This window comes from Hirundo rustica, chromosome 14 (genome assembly GCF_015227805.2).
Source record: "Hirundo rustica isolate bHirRus1 chromosome 14, bHirRus1.pri.v3, whole genome shotgun sequence".
NCBI classification, from domain to species: Eukaryota; Metazoa; Chordata; class Aves; order Passeriformes; family Hirundinidae; genus Hirundo; species Hirundo rustica.
In genome coordinates, this window is record NC_053463.1 from 9,522,381 (window position 1) to 9,539,056 (window position 16,676).

Consider the following 16,676-nt stretch of genomic DNA (forward strand, 5'->3'; position numbering starts at 1 on the left):
ACAAAGCCTGAAGGCAACTCTGGAAAATGAGAAATCTGGTAAAACATGTAGTTTTGACACAAAGAAATCAAAGAGAAGCTGCCGTGAGCAAAGCATGGTACCCAGGGATGCACAGTGGTTCAGGGCAGCTGGAAAAGCCAAGCTGGGAACAAGAGGAAGCAGCAGGAGGCAAAGCAGCCTGGTTCAGATTTACGATATAGAGAGATGAGGGGAAAAAGTGAGTGGAACTTGTCACCCTCGGATCAGGCAGATACAGCCTGCTGCTGGCGACCCACTAATGGTGGCATCAGCCCAGCCCAACACAGAGGTGGAAATGCGATAAGTAAAGGCAGGAACAAAGGGGGAACAGACTGGCAGAGGGATGGCAATGATGACCATGGGGATGAAGGCCCACAGGATCATAGAAAAGAGACCAATAGGTTCAAACCCAACTATTTTTACACAGAAGAAGGATCTTGGGCTCCAGGATCCACACTGGAGGTGGGTACAGCAAGGGACCAGGGTGGGCTGGTCCAAAGCTGAACCTCCACCTGGACATGAACAGAGTGCCCACCCACACTGCCTTTCTCCCCACAGGTTCAGTTATGCCACAGACCCACAGCAGCTTGAAGAGAGGGTTCAGGGATACGCAGGAACAGCATCCTCACCACCTTTCCTTGCTCCTAGAGACTCCCTGAGCCCTTCCATGGCTTTTGCACTGTGAGTGGTTGGTCTAACAGTGACCTGGGCAAGGGCAATGGATTCACCCCTCTGGCAGGAACAGGAGAGAGGGGACCAGGCAGGCCTTGGGTCTTAAGCAAAGAATAAGGAGCTTGGGCTGTGCCTGCCAAGCTCGGCATCCCTGCCCTGCCTGTCCCTGTCCCACTGCTGCCGTGTGCCCACGTACCGCCCCAGCAGCAGCACTACTGCACCCGTCCCCTCTCTGCCATCTCACCCCAGGTTCTGTGTGTGCTTCTTCTTCCCCTGTGCTTCTTCCTCTCGCTGCTTCTCACCTTCACCGCTGCTCCTCCTCTCCAGCCTCTGCCCCATCCCTGCTCCTGCCCTCCGTGCAGCCATGACAGCCAAATCCAGAGGCAGCTGCAGGGCGTGGCAGCAAGCCCAGCCCAGGGAGCTCTGGCACCACTTGGGCACTGCCGCTCCACCAATGCTCCCTCTCACCCAAAAAGCTGCTGTGGAGGCTGCTGCCTCCTCTGCTGTGGGTGGGAGGATTCAAGGATGTCCTGCACCACCGGGAGCTGCAGGTGCCTGCATCCTATGCCTGCATCCTCCTCCTGCATCCTCTGCCCTGACTCTGCCTCCATCAGCAGCTCCCTGAGGAGCTGACCCACTTTTGGTTGCAGCAGGGCAGGGGATGCCCAGTCCCACCGGCCCTGCTCTCACTCTGCCTTTCACTCATCTTTGATGTTTAATGTAAGTAAATAATGATGTGTTCCCAAGCCTTGCTGCTGCAAAGCATCTGAGGGGCAATGGGGTAATTTTATGGTTTGAAGCTATTTAGGTAGAGTGGACATAAGCTGTGGCATCATCTGCTTCCCATCCACCCAGCCCTGCCAAGGCACCTCTCCCTGCAGACATTTGTTCTTTTGAACCCCCAGCTGAGGCCAACACTGACTTATTCCGTCAATGTCAGGGTTTTGGCAGTGATCATGTACACACACCGAGCACTGCTATGCTTCTGAATGAAGATGAAAGAACAAAACTGGCAGGGGAGTCAAACTGAGTCGGGGGGGAACAGGGTTTGTGCTGTCTGTGGGTGCCAGCAGCCCTGATGGAGCATACAGGTACACCATTGAAGGAGAAGCTGTACTCACCCTCTCCAGGTCTTGCCTGAGGTGCATGAAGAGCTTTAAGCGTCGGTAGAGAACATCCTGCTCTTGCTGAGCCAAGTTGTCCACTTCATCCGTTTTTGGTGTCAGCAGCGGTTTGTTGGAATTTGCTTTCCTCTTCAGCTTCCAGTACTGGTAGACAAAATCCACCAGCGATTCGCTTAAGTCAAGGTTCTCTGCCACCTCTGAAGGCTTCACGAGCTCATAGAAGTCCTCCTCCAGCTGCTGGAGCTTCTGCTTCCGCAGCGTGACCTTCTCCAAGTCCAGCTGGGCTTGGTCGGGCTCTGTCCGTGCCTCCTCGGGCAATTTGGTGGCCCCGGCGCTGTGCTCAAGGCAGAAGGACTTGAACTTCACCTCATCGTTGTCTGCAAGGATAGTCCGCATGTCGAGGTTGTGGTCGAAGGCGCAGGTGACGTGGAACGCGGTGACACAGGCGGGCATGGAGCACTGCGGGACAAGGACAGGGCTCAGCGACAGGGCAAGGCACCGTCACCGAGGGGACACTCACCAACACAACAGGCCACAAGGGCATGCCACAAACCCAGGGGGATACCTGCCATGAAGTGATGGGTGCTCCACAGCAGGAACTCCTGATGGAGGAACACCTGTACTGCCCCAGTGGCAGAGACCCAAGGGCCAACACCACAAACACAGGCAGAAGAACCCCAGTGTTCAAGAAGTGACATTTTCCCACCTGACCTTCTTTAATCCACCTCTGTAATGGGTCCTGCTCAGCTCTCACCTACCATAACCAGAAGCTTCCAATGGTTCTCCTGAAAAGACGTCAAAAGCCAAAGAACAGGACAGGATGCTCCAAGACTGTCAGTGGATTTCTCCTGATGGAGAAATGCTCCCTCATATTTCACCCTCGAGCTACTCCCCCTCTGTTACCACATCTAAAGCCAAAATGACATTTTTACTGGAAGCACACAGAACATGGCAAGGTTTAGGCGTGAACATGGGATCAAAGAAGCAGCCAGTGCTCCTAAACGCCTGCCTCCTCAGGAAATTACACAGCCTCTACCTAGCTCCATTCAGAAAAGAAAGAAAAATGCAACTGGAGCAACACTGCACAAAATGAATGCTTTAGAACTTGTACAGTGGCTACAATGTTGTCAAACTTGCCTCAGATCAATTTTTTAATGATATTCCCAACTTACCTCAGGTTTAAATTCCTTTGGATGCCACAGGCAACAAATCTCAGCCTGGCGTCTGACGGAGGAACTCCCACCAGCCAGCACTGTGCCCGTGTCCATGTCAGCACCTTCTCCCCCTGTACTCATTAACTGTTTTTAATGGCTCAGTGTCAGGTAATTATTTCAACCATAACCCGTAAGAAATCAGTCTATTCCAGCTGCTAATGACCAGTTAAACTGCAATAACGAGACATTTTAAGTGGGCTATTACTGTAGGCACTACTTTGGCGTTAATAGAAGAATTGTTCTTGTAGGGGATGAAGATGCACTTGTGGCCTGAAGGACCAGGTGGAGGCAAGTGAAATTTCCTGAATGTTGATGGCAAACCATTTAGTTTTACTGGGGCTCTGCTGCACCTTAATTCTCAAAAAGAAAAATATATTCTGGTAGTAGCTGAAGAACAGAAGTTACAGCTTTTTATCACCATCCCATCCATCAGCCCTGAATCCTGCTCAGGCACCCAGGGGCAAACTTTTGACGTTGCTGCTTTTAGATATTTTCCTTTGACTGTTTTAATGAGTCTGCTGGTGCTTAAGAAGCTGCCAGGACCAAGAAAAGCATAGGCAAGCATTGTCCAAATCCTTCACTTCCAGAGCTCTCCAGGCCCTGCTCCAAAGCCTCAGAGAGCAGTGGGAAGAGCTGGATGCAGCTCTGGCTGTACCAGCATGGCTCTGGGCAGCAATGCCGGGCATTAACTCCCACAGGCACCACAAGCAAGGGGATTATGAACTCCAGCACTGTGTTTATCCTGTTTAAAAATGGCCATTTGGTCCTAATTTCAGTCTGCAACGGTTCACGAAAATATCTGGTAACTTGCAGAATTCAATTCCTCCTGCTATGCTGCTGGCACTCGCTTGGAGCCTGGCATTGTGAGGGACCCATTGATGCTCCCTGTGCCAGTCCAGGGCACTCACCACTGCAGCAGAAGGTGCCTGCCCTGCCACCCTGGCCATCCCCTGGGACAAGTCCTGTCACAGCCACACAGGCAGCTGAAGCACCAGCTCCGTTCTCAAGTATTTATTTTTGGCAAGGAAGGAGGGACAGAGGGAGCCCAGCCTGACTTACAGCTTCCAGATTTACTCAGGGCAGTCAGTATATCACATGCTGGCTTTTAAAGCACACGCAGTGCTGTCCCTTCCCTTCTGCTTCTGCCATCAGTGCTAAAAACAGCACTAACAACACGCCCATGTCTTCTGCCAGGACAGCGTCCTGCTAACAGGAATGACCACCACTCCACCTTAGGAATAAAGCAAATCCAGTGACACTCATCCTGGATCTCTCTACTCCAACAGATGGCAAGCAGCACTTGTCAGAAGCTGTGCCCAAAATGCAAACAGAAAATAATTAGGCAGCTCAGCTGACAGGGCGACAAAGAAAGATACCTGGTCGGCCACAGCCACCGAGGGACCCTGGATAAATGAATTACAAAAACATATTGATCATCCCAGAATGGCGCTGGAATGAAGCCACTTGTGGCAGGAGGGAGGGATCTGCCACACAGAATAAACCAGGCTCAAAAGACTGGAGCAATCCTCGCTTTGTTATCGATTGTTCTTCATTATCTTACAGCACCTTTCATTCAAGGATTTCAGCACACTTTGCTTATCCAGGAAAATCCATTCCCAAACAACATTCTGCAAGAGAGGGTAAAAACTGCCCCAGAGATTTAACGTAGGCTCTTTATTAGTCCTAAAATCATTCTCACTGGAAGAAACAGAGAGATGATTTTAGTTGCCAAGGACATTCAAACAGAAGTTTAGGAGCTTGCACTGGTGCTCTGCTGCAGTTTGGGGCTGAGGGGAAGGAAGCAGCTCCTCCAACAGACCTGCAAGGGGAGCTCAGGAAGGAAAAATTAATTACCGGTGCTGAACACTGGCCAAGCCATCAGACACAACACTTCTGCATCCTTTACCATGTGATTTTTCATGACCACAGATGGTCTGGAGCCTGGTAGAGCTTCTCAGCTGAAAAAGGCAATTTCAGCCTCACAGACTCCTGGGAGGATGTGGGGCAGAGGATGGGTGGGACTGGGGCAGCATGGGCAACACACTCTGCTCTTATCCCTGATGCCAAGTGTTGCCTTTTCAGGACTACAGGCAGAAGGCAGTTTTGGGAACCTCCAGTTATCCCAGTGGATGAGCACCAGCGGCACTGCTTGCTTAATGGGAGCGGGCGGCAGTGGGCAGAGAAGTGACGATAAATGGGGGAGAGATGAAGGACATTTCAAAGGGCTTTTTCTCCAAAAAGCTACAACAAAAAGGAAGCTGGAAGATGATGACAGCAGAAGATTGTGCCCTTTGGAGAAGCTTGCCAGCAGCTAAGAGAGCCCTGCCATTCTGTGCTGCCTCGCTGAGCTCTTCCAGTCGCTCTGACAAGCACGGAGGAGGGAGCGGAGTCCCAAAAAAGCACGGTCAGGACTCGGGCTGCACCAGAGCCCGGCTCCTGGCACTCTCTTTTCCATCTCAGAAATGCAAACAAGAAAATTCCTCCTGCATTCTGAGCTCTCTGGCATCTCCTGATGTCTGACCACAAGAACCACCATGAAGTAACGACTTCCCCTTAGCAGGAGTGAAGCAAAGGGTGTCTCCAGAGCTGCATCCCTGCACAGCACGCAGTAGCTTAGGCTGAGTTACAGTCACACCAAGTTACACCAGGCTCACAGCTCTGTACCAGAAAGGGGTACGAGTTATGTGCAGCAGCAAGGGCAAAGGTGTGGACAGCAGTGGGGAGCCCTTCCTTGGGCTTCTCTGAGTTTCTTTCCCTTTTGATGCTCAAATTTGGATGAGGAAAAACACCTCCACACACAGAAGTCCCTCCTAAGACTTCTCGTGTTTGTCTCTGCAAATGTGGCTGAGGTGGGTGTTTTCTCAAGCTGCAGTGCTGCCTCTGACATGCCCTGCTGGGATGACAGTCTTCAATTCCTCCAGCCTGCCTCCCAGATTTTGTTCTTCAGAAAACTCTCTCGGCCACTTGGAAAATCCCCTCCTGGGAGCAGTTCCTTCCTTCCGCAGACCTGCCCACCTGCAGCACCTGATTGCTGCTGCCAGGAACAAACACTCAGTGCCTTTGCAGAAAACAACATCCTCCTTTCAGAGCTGGGTCACAAACCCAAACTTCTGACAAGGGTAGATCCCACCTGTATAAACAGGCACTAGCAAAAATGAGCTCCATAAAATACGCTCCATAAAATACGCTCCGCAAGATATGTTCCATAAACATAAGCTTTCGAAACAGAGCTCTGTACCATGGATGAGTAGAGTGTATTTGTTTACCTATGGGTGTTAATTTACCCCATAAATCCTTAAATAAAGGCACTGGCTGCTTTTTTTTCCACTTCTCCCCCTTTTCCTTGAAGCAAAACCATCCTGCACACGGCAGGGTGGCCTCGGCAAATGCTCCAGTGGCAATCTCATGAAGACTTATAAACCATGAGCTGCCAGCACAAGAGGCAGCAAGGCAAGCTCCTGCTCCATCTCAGGTCACCTTTAATGCAAATCCATCCAGCCCCCGGGATCTCACAGCTCCCATGTCATGATGGCACTAAGAGGATGAAGCCTGAGAGACACTGAATTCCTCTTGACGCTGCCAAGCCTGCTTGCTTCCTTCCCTGCCCCTCTGTTCTTTGAAAGCAGTTGCCATTCTGACACAGTATCTCCATCTGGCAGGGTGAATAAGCACCCAGAGCCATCAAAAAAATGAGTCAGCGCGACAGATTTAAAGAAGTATTGTGAGATTTCATTTCAAACTATGGGGATTACTTTTAAATAGCTGCCTTTAAAGTATTAAACCCAAGACGACAGCACAAACACAGCAGAGCCTGCAGAGCTCCTATCCCTGCTGTCCTTGTGCCACCAGCCAGCAGCTCCTGCTCCACAGTCACTGCTGCAAACACTGACCCACACCGTGCAGCTCCTGCTGAGGTACCGCACCTGACCACTTGGGATCGGGACACATCCCTAAATTTCTCTCCAAATTTTCAAAGCTTAATGGCTATTCTCTGGGACCATCAGGACATCAAACTGGACAACCAGGTGGAAGTAGAGGAAATCACGTGGTTCAGCAGGGCTCCCTAAATGCCCTCACACCGAGAGTGCTGCATTTTGGAAGGGAGCTTCTGCTCTGCTCCCCAAGAACTGAGATCACGGCGTGGGAAGCTATGTCCCACTTTTGCAATAGAAAAGCCTGGAGAATCCTGCTTCCTATCTGAAAAGAGAATGTCTGTCTCTCCTGGGAGAGCAGGCAATCCTGGGAGGGCAGGCAATCATGTATCTGCAGTGGTTTGCCTAGGTGTGGTAAAACAGAAAATGTGGAGATGTAGTACATGGAAAGTACTTTATTTTCCAAGCCAGCAGGTCAGTGAGGACTATCCAACCCTGGTGCACCCTGATATCCCCACAACTGAAAGGCTGACCCCCTGAGGTTTGTGAAATACTTGAGTTATGTATCCCATGAACACCTCACTTTGCTGGCAGCCTCACCAAGCCCTTCTCCTGGAGGTTTCTGATCTAAACCAAGGTCATCTGCAGTCCCAGTAATTAGTGTCACTACAGCAACGCCTCTGTGTTATGCAAAGGAAGTTAATCTAGATTTCTAGCACTCAGTGCATTAAATGATTGCAAACAACACCTGATTATGCCTGACAGGCTCTTGTCATTAGGTTTACTCAAAACAGAAATAAACGTCATTCAGGCCATGCCCTTCAGCACTCAAGACTCTCCAGTGGTTAACACAGGCACAACCTCGGAGGTCTGAGCTTCTTCAGTGCCAAGTTCCATACCTGAATGCATGTCCCAGTGCACTCCTTGCAGAGGCTGCAGGACAAAGCCCATCTGCTTGCTGGGATATGTGAGATCTTCGTAATGGGTTCCATTTTTTCAGGACATCCAATGCTAACCTGGCCACAAGATAGAAGACAAGTTGTAAGTATCAGCTACAGTCCCCAAACTCCTACAAGAGAGTGTCTATGGCAATCTGAATGAGGGATGGATTATATTTCTTATTCTTCAGGGTCAGTTGTAATTCAGAAAAAACCCCAAACCACTAAAACCAGAAACAAATCTGACAAAGAAGGAAAACTCTATGTTGGTTTTTCCTCTGCATTAATTCCTCATCTGAGGTGTATCTCAGATGGGCATATGAAATTAGCTTCTGTGCCCAAAGGCAAGCCCCCACCTCTGTGGCCTTGCACCCCAATCCTCTGCCCTCCCTTAACAGGGTGTCCCTTGGCTGCTAATTAAACACACGGCGTGATAACTGCCCGGCATCGTGGCTCTGGCACAGCTTGACGAGCCAAACTGTGTTTGTTATTCACAACACCATTAACAAACACCCCAGGCCAAGACCTGAAACCAGGAGTGTGCCCACCCACGTGTCAGGAGGAGGCTGGAAAACACCTTACTTCAGGTATCCATAAGGCACAGCTAACGTGGACCCATTTCGTCCCGCTGCGGGTGGGCTTCAGCGCTCCGCCCCTCTTGGGGCACAGCAGACACTTGGGCTGCACTCCGAGGGCGCAGGTCCGGCACAGCCAGCTCCCGATGGGCACCTTCAGGATGCCATAGCACGCCTGTGGGGACATGAGGGACGAGGGTTACCCCAGCAGCCCAGGATGAGCATCCTCCCAGACCTCCTCCATCGCTGCCGCTGCATCCCAGTGAACAGCAGGCACAACGCAGCGCCCAGGCCACAGACAGGGAGCTGGAGCTCTTCCTTCCCACCTTCCCTGTTTGCACATGGATCAGTGTGTCCTTTTAATTAAAAGCTAAGTATAAGAACGTGCTGTTCACCGTGCCAAGCACCCGCCTGGCTCTAGGCTGGAGGTGGGCAGAGCTCCCGCCACCCGCAGCTCTGCGGCGCAGACATCTGCCCGCTCGTGTCCTGCCCCCGCTCCTGACCCGTGGTGACTCGGAAAAGTAAGAAATGCTGTGCAGAGAAATCTTCTGAGGTCACTGAGGGCTGAGAAGCCACAAGCCCACGATTGAGAAAGTTGACCACACTGGTTACAGACCCAGCACAGCCCAAAGGGGAAGCAAAAGTAACTACAGAAAGTTAAAAAGGGGAAGCCAATAGTCATGAATGTAAATGAGAAGGGAGGAACCAAAAAGGATAATAAACCTTAAGGATGACACATCTAAAGGGGGCACAGACAAGTCTCCAGCCAAGAGGGTGAGAACTGAAGGACTTGGGCTGCCCATGGAGCTCCCTGACCTGCTGTGGTAATGCAGAACACCGAGAAGCCAAAGTGTTTCATAAATATTTCTCTTCCTTACTTGGGGAAGAGCCAAATGATAAGCCATATCACATAATGATAAATACTTTCCACTTTGACCATAATTTATGACTGTATTAAACAGCTACTACTAAAACTAGATAGTTTAGAACTGGCAGGGCCTGATAACTCACACTTAAAAGGATTTTCAGAGGGCAGCACACTGCCTTGGGCACTAACACAGGGCTGTGTCCCTATTTAAAGTGAGCAGACGCAATTAATTCTACATCTGGCTGCTCTGACATCCCTGCAGAAGACAAGCAGCCAGTGCTGACAAGGACCCCCAGCACTGGTGGCTGCAAATTGAGCCCAGGCATTCGTCAGCTCCACTTCCTGAAGCTTACCCCCCCAAGAAGAACAGCTTTTTCTCCTGCTGCTGCAGGTCACTGTCACCGCAAGTGACAGTGCTGTGGGTGGGGACAGGAACAGAGGGGGCACACGGAGATGTGTGAGCCTGGCAGAACTACATCATCAGTCTTCACTGGCCCAGAACACACTACAACATGACTTTAACTTGCCCCAAATCACAAATTGACCCTGACAGTGGTTTCCAAGTGGAAAAAGCCACTTTGTGAACAGGTTATTGGGATAACAAGGAATTAAGAGGGGAAATATTATTGCTGCGAGTCTTCATGGTTCGAAGAGACTTAACTGCGTGTTTCACAGTGCCTCCAAATCTGATAGATAAATCATTTCTGAAACACAGTTTTATAAAACATGTGATTTAGTACCAGTCAAGAATCAGCCTGATATGTACTAGCAGCAGAATGAACTGGCAGACTCATCTCAAAATCCAGGGGAAAGCAGGAATTATGACCAGGTGCCCATCTCTAGCAGACTCTTGGATCTTGCTTATTTATTTCTAGTGATTTTAGAGCAGCTGAAGGTGCAATTCTACTCCTGAGAGGCAAATACAGGGCTTCTGTCCCAGACAAGGAGCAGCTCTAGAAACAAGGTGCATTATCAGCTAAACACACTCTTCCAAGTCCAGCACCAGGCAGAAGGTGCTCCAGAAACAGGAAGCCAGAGGAATGCTGAATAGGAGCAGCACAGCTATTTTTATTGCTGCATCTATCTGGGGTGCAACATCACTGAGAACGAGATGCCAAAAAACCGGGGAGGATGCCAAGCCATAGCCAAGCTTGGTGTGGTCTGTGGAACAGAGGGCGTGTTCAGCCATGTGCCCACACCAGGGAAAGGGAATTCAGTGATGACAGGCCCATGGCATGGTGGCTGGAATCTGAAGGTGGATCATTCCCATGCTGAACAGAAGTGTGATGCTGTCACTGTGAGAGCAATGAACTGTGATTTAGCAGCGGGGGACATGGTTCCACCTCGCTGACAATTTTAAAGGAACAAGTGCATGTGCTTTCTTAAAGCTTCACTTCATAGGAATCAATTAATAGCAAGCCTCATGGCTAGTGTTATGCAGATGAAGTGAGCACAACGATGTCACCCGGCACCATAACCCACCAGAGTGTGTCTTGAGCCCCTTCCCCATGGGATGCAGGAGGACAAGGCCTGGCTCTGGTGAAGCCCACGGCACCAGCACACATATGCCTGCAGGAAAGCCTAATTCCCAGCAGGTTTTGTAGATGCTGGCAGGATGTGGTGCTGGCAAAGGCACGGTGCAGCTTAGGTAACCATGATGCCACGTAACACCCTGCACTGTGCCTCTGGACTTTGTGGCTTAGGGTGTAAATCGGGGCAGAGGTTAAATCACAGGCAGCTTATGGGCTGGCATAGGGCTTAAGGCTGGACTTTGCTCCCTGAAAACAACTGAAAATCCCTCTTTTCTTTCAACAACTTTGAAATGCAGGCTGCTGTGTCCCCTTCTGCAGCACTGGGGCTGCTGCTTAAAGTGGAGCCCACACGGTGCCATGGCTCCCTGAGTCCCTGCTGTGGCTTATGCCAGCTCACAGCCTGACATTGCCACTTGGGCTTGTTAAAAAAGAAACCAAGACAAAAAAAAATACCCCAAACCCAATCCTGAATCATTCTGGTATTTTGTGGAATCTGATTCACTGATGGAAACCATTCAAAACACCCACCTCTTGCAACTATAGATATCTCCAGTGCTCTCCCACCTCCAGGAAGCACTCATGGAAAAGCTGCCCAAAAGATGAGCAAATGGCTCTCTTTAGAACTAAAAAAAAAACCCAAAACTGTTCACACAGGGGGTGAAGCCCAGGTGCTGCTGCTGCCATCCCAGCACCACACAGCGCTTCCCCTTGAAGCACGACCAGTAAAACCTCCCTGGGTCCATGAGGGACCCAGAAGACCCTCATGTGGCTGCCTTCCCCTTGTCAAGGTTTCCCCTAAAGCAGGAGGCCCACAGACTCCCCCCAGCAAGTGCTTGAAGCATTTGCATTCAGTTCTAAAAATAAAATTATTTTCCTCCAGGCAGCAAAACAAAATGAAATCCCACGCTCACACAGTGGGGAAGCTGGGACAGAAACCCTGCGATGTGAGACTGCACTGATGGAGCTGGAAGGTCCAACCACTTCCTAGATAGAGCAGAGGAGGAGGAGGAAGCTGGGGGGTCTGTGCAAGCCCACCCCTCTGGGGAGCACAGGACTGCACATCCCACCCAGCCAAGTCTTGCACACAGTGCTGGTCACCTCAGAGAGCTGAAGATCCCACAGGGGTTCAAGAAACGGGGTAAAAAGAATAAGCATATTAAAGGACAAGGAGACATAAAATAAAATATCACAGAGACCAGAGAATAAGGAGGAAAGGGCACTTAACCTCTGGTTGTGTGCTCCTGCGGGCACTTATAAATGCTTGGGGGTTAAGAAATTAAGAAAAGCAAGTTTGCTGCCTGCCAGCTATCCAAGACCTCTCTGCTATCCCCACTCCTCTTGGGATCCAGGAGGAAAGCTGAACAGCAGCCCGGGGGAAGGGACGGGTGGGGATGGGAGGAACCCAGAGGAGGAGGGGACCAGGGTGTGATGAGCAGGGCCAGGAGCCGCTCACCTGGTGCACGCAGACGTTGCACTTGTCACAAAACACCATCTCGTTGCCGTCCTCCCCCTCCGGCGAGCGGCACACGTCACACACCACGTCCTCGTCGTACTCGATGCCCAAGCCCTCCTCGGTCTCGATGGCGATGTTCATGTTCTCGTAGCACATGGTCTCCAGCTCCTCCAGCACCCGCTCCAGGGTGATCTCATCCAGCTCGGGCTTTTCTGCAAGGCAGAGGGCAGAGCATGAAGGCAAAGGCACCGACGCAGCTCCGGCACGGGCGCCCACCCGCCTTCGGGGAGCCTTCTGCCAGGGAATGAGCGTCTCCGACGGCAACTCGAGAGCAAATCCACAGCCGCGGTAAAAGCGGCGATTCCGAAAAGGGCTGCTCCCGACTCGGGATGCAGTTTGTGTTTCATAGACAGTAACAAAATATCGCTGCTGGCTGACAGGAAGGAAACCCATTCAGCTGAAGGAATGTGGATAATTGGGGCTGACAGTTTAAACGTTCAAGGAGACAAGTTTTGCAAAGATGCTCTCTGCAGCGAGGGCTCAGACAAGCTTTGGCAATACAAAGTCAGCGCTTTAATTGTTAAGACTGAAAATTGACCATTTTAAGGCAAATTAAACAGAAATGCAAAACTGAAGCCAAAGGCAAAAACTGAGGATAAATTAGGGGTTTTTTTTGTGTTTGGGTTTAGTGAAATCAGAAGGTCAGCCCCAGGTGGGTCTTTTAATTCCCCCACACAAGGATCTTTAATGGAGAGAGGTGGCAGAGATGCTCTACTAGAGCTTTCTCCACAGACACAATCAGGAATACAAGGTCGATAACTAGGAGAGGTTTTTTAGAGCAGCAGCCTCCAGGAGTGGGATACCCCAGCTGCCTTTAGATGGAGCATGCTGTTGCCAGGAGCTCAGCGGCCCCAAAACGCTATCACACTGAAGGCTGGTCCCAGAGGTGCTGCCTCCCACCTGTGCACAAAAATCCTGGTGCCACCAATGCAACATGAGGTCACTCCAGCAAGGGAAAAAGTCTGTCAGGAGCAGGAGTGAGGTTCTTCATGAAGGGTCAGAGGCAGAGTTAAGCCCCCATCACACCCTGTCTCCCCATGAGCACGTCATCACAGGAGAAGGCACAGGGACAACAGAAGTACCAGCAGAATGCAATACAAATCAATTAGACTTTGTAGTTCATTAGTGTGAAATATCCACAACTGGCCAGACAGTGGAGGAGTGTGACCCAAACTGCTATCCACTCTCCTTGAATGCAAAGCAATGGAAGTACATACCTCATTTATGAGCAGAGATTGAGAAAAAAAGGCTTGAGAAAGAACCCATAAGGAGCAGTTACTAATTAAATGTTCAGGGAAAAATTTGGCATCCTGGTCATCTCTCAAGCCACAGCGTGATGTTCCTGTTCTGAACTCTGGGCTGTTCTAAAGGCCCCTGGCTGCAGGGGTCCCAGCACTTCTGGCTGGATGGGGCTGGCAGAGGCTGCATCTTTCCCCCAGAACCACTGATCAACTGCAAAAACTCTGTCAAGGGGGGAAAGCAACACGCAGGCAAGCTCGGCAAGCAAACACACCATTGTCTGCCTTTTTAAGCTCTTCCCCAAAGTTTCACTGGCACGGTTTCCCTTGGCTTGACAAGTCTCTGCAAACATCCAGACTGGCATTTTACACGTCTATGTCGAGTCTGAGATACCATCTAAGCCAGACAACACTGTTCCCTATCACAGCCCTTTCAAGAGCTCGGGCTGCTGTGCTGCAACACGCCGAGGAACCTGCTGATACCTGTTGGACTCGGGAGCGGGAACTCGGCCCCAGGCTGGCACAGGCTGCCTGGGGCCTCTGGAGCTCAGCAGTGTGAAGCATCCTGCACTAGCACAGCGAGTTCTGAGCACCAGGGCTGCGATGGAGCCACCATCGTGCTCTTGGCATAGTTCCGGCTGGATGTCATGGAAATGTGGAATGGTTTGGCTTGGAAGGGATCTTAAAGATCTTCGTGTTCCAAGCCCCTTCCATGGGCAGGGACAACTTCCACTATCCCAGGTTGCTCCAAACCCTGTCCAAGTGCTCCTTTGAACACTTCCAGGGATGGAGCAGCCACAGCTTCTCTGGGTAACCTGTGCCAGGGCCTCCCCACCCTCACAGGGAAAAACTTCCCAACATTTAATCTATATCAATCCTCTTTCAACTCAAAGCCATCCCTTCTTGTCCTTTCATTGCCTGCATGTTACAGAGAAGCCAGAGCATTATTTTTGCCTTAACGGAGTCCCTTTACAAATCACCACCCGAGGTGCACTTGCTCAACATGACTTTATGTGAGTATTAAACCAGTCCAGCAAGAATATCCTCCTCTTGGTCAGGGTTTCAACTCCTCATCTCTGACTGTGAGCCTGGGCACTGGAGTGCCAGTCTGGAGTTATTCCATTCCTCCCAACATTTCAAGCTCTGCTCTTCTGAAAAGCAAAACGATCATCAATCCCAGTACTTTTCCCAACATATTTTCCAGAGTTGCCCTGTGCTCATGGGAGAGGGCAGGCAGAGAGCAGGCAGCTGCAGGCAACATGAGGAAGGAAAGGGAGGGGGTTTTCCACAGGAATCATGATTCTGACCTTGCCCAGGGTCAGGATCACGCTGGCATTGCCACCATTCCACTTCACCTCGAGTGGAAAGAACCAGCACCCATCCCACTTCCTGAATTTTCCACCATCACCTGCTTAACCCTGGGAAGAAAGTTCACGCTGACCCCAAAACTCCTGCTCCAGAGGAAGGCCAGAGGCAGAGGCAGAGCAGCGCCTGGGGGGGTTCCCTTCCCAGCCCCTGTGCCAGCAGTGCAGGGGGAGTGTGGATCCGTGCCTCCTGCACACACACACACACACACACACACACACAGAGGCACTCTCACACTCCACTGAGGGGTAATTACATTAGCAATGCGTTCGCCAAGCGTCATCCCGAATACCTCGGAGCTTATTGAATCGACAATTGCACTTGATGGGGATGAAGCGATTAATCGTTCATGAAGCACTAAGCAATGGGGCCTGGGGGTGAAGTGTTTTTTCCATTTGTGCTCCATTTATCTCCTTCTGTATCACACCAAGTTTGTGCTACTAAACTCCATTCATAAAATTGTCATCTTTTTGGCTGCAAAAACCCTCTCTTCATTGACCGTGGCCAGCTAAACAGCAAACAAAGAAAATTCTCCACCAAAACACTCCCTGTGTATGTGCACAAGTGACACTATTATTGTCCCTAGAGAAGGAAAGCAAAGATGCAGACAACTGGTCTTGGCTACAATGAACAAATCCACTGATGTCCACATCTGGGACCATCAGCTGGTCAGCAGACTCTACCTGCTGACCTGGTTAAGGTGTGCCAAGGTCTTTAGGCAAGAAAACAAAGCTTTTCTCCACGGAGAACAGCAGTGATAGCCATAAACTTCTTCAGAGTTTCCCTGTGGAAGGACACAGGCAGAGGTGAGGCTTCAATCCTGTGCCAATATAATCCTCAACTATTTGGAGCCCCGTTCAAAACACCAACACAGGAGGAATACGTCCCATCACTCCTTCCAGGAGGCCACCCACACCCTTTCCCCATTAACACTGAGTGCATTAATGAGGAAGGGTTTTGATGTGGCCACCCAGCCTCCCTGGAATGCCCTACTATCTCCCCACAGTGGGAAGGGCTGTAATTCAGGGAATGCTGCCTCCCACGGCATCTCAGATGAGAAAAACTGTCCCCTCTTTGCACAGGGCAGGATGCTGCAGGGTAGCACCTTCCCAGCTAAAGGATGCACCAGAAAATGGGACTTGCTTCAGAATGGAGCAAGAGAGGTGACAGATAATGATGCACTACAGGAGGTCTCCAGATTTCATTAATGAAAAGAAAACACAAAGGAACTTTGCCGCAAGCAAAAAAGTTTTCTCTGTGTGTCTGCATCAGGGTCTGCCATGATCCCTGCAGCTCCACAGCCACCCATCCCCGGGGGCTCCCAAGGGCTCCAGCCCCACTCCACACAGCTCAGCACTGACACTGCCCACACAGCACCTGAAACACAGAATTTAACACTCTGTCCCAGAGGAACTGGGATTACTGGGGACTGGGCTGGCACCGCAGCCACAGCACCACGCCTGGGAGAAGCACCAGGCACATTCCTTTACACAACGCCGCCCTCCGTTGTAATTATTCCTGTGATATCGTAATTTATGTGGCATGAAGGAGCAATATTCTTCTGCTAAACAAATTCTCAGCTACTCCTTGTCGTTAGTGTGAGCCAACTCACTGCAAGGGGAGGAAAAAAATAGCTGGAGAGCCACCTTTCACAAAATAAAGACCCATTTCTGACTGAACTGTGCTGCACTAATATCAATTTACTGAAACAATAAATCCTTTCCCCCTGTGGAGAATACCTGGAGAT

The 16,676-nt window shown here is 50.6% G+C and overlaps 1 protein-coding gene across 1 annotated transcript in view; it reads right to left on the reverse strand.

Moving 5' to 3' along the window:
* The window catches only part of JADE2 (jade family PHD finger 2), a 68,689-nt gene that overhangs the window by 13,559 nt on the left and 38,454 nt on the right, over positions 1-16,676 (reverse strand). Inside the window, 4 exon segments of the mRNA XM_040077994.1 lie at positions 1,812-2,273; positions 7,800-7,916; positions 8,421-8,588; positions 12,267-12,478. Of these exon segments, the coding sequence (XP_039933928.1) occupies positions 1,812-2,273; positions 7,800-7,916; positions 8,421-8,588; positions 12,267-12,478 (959 nt within the window).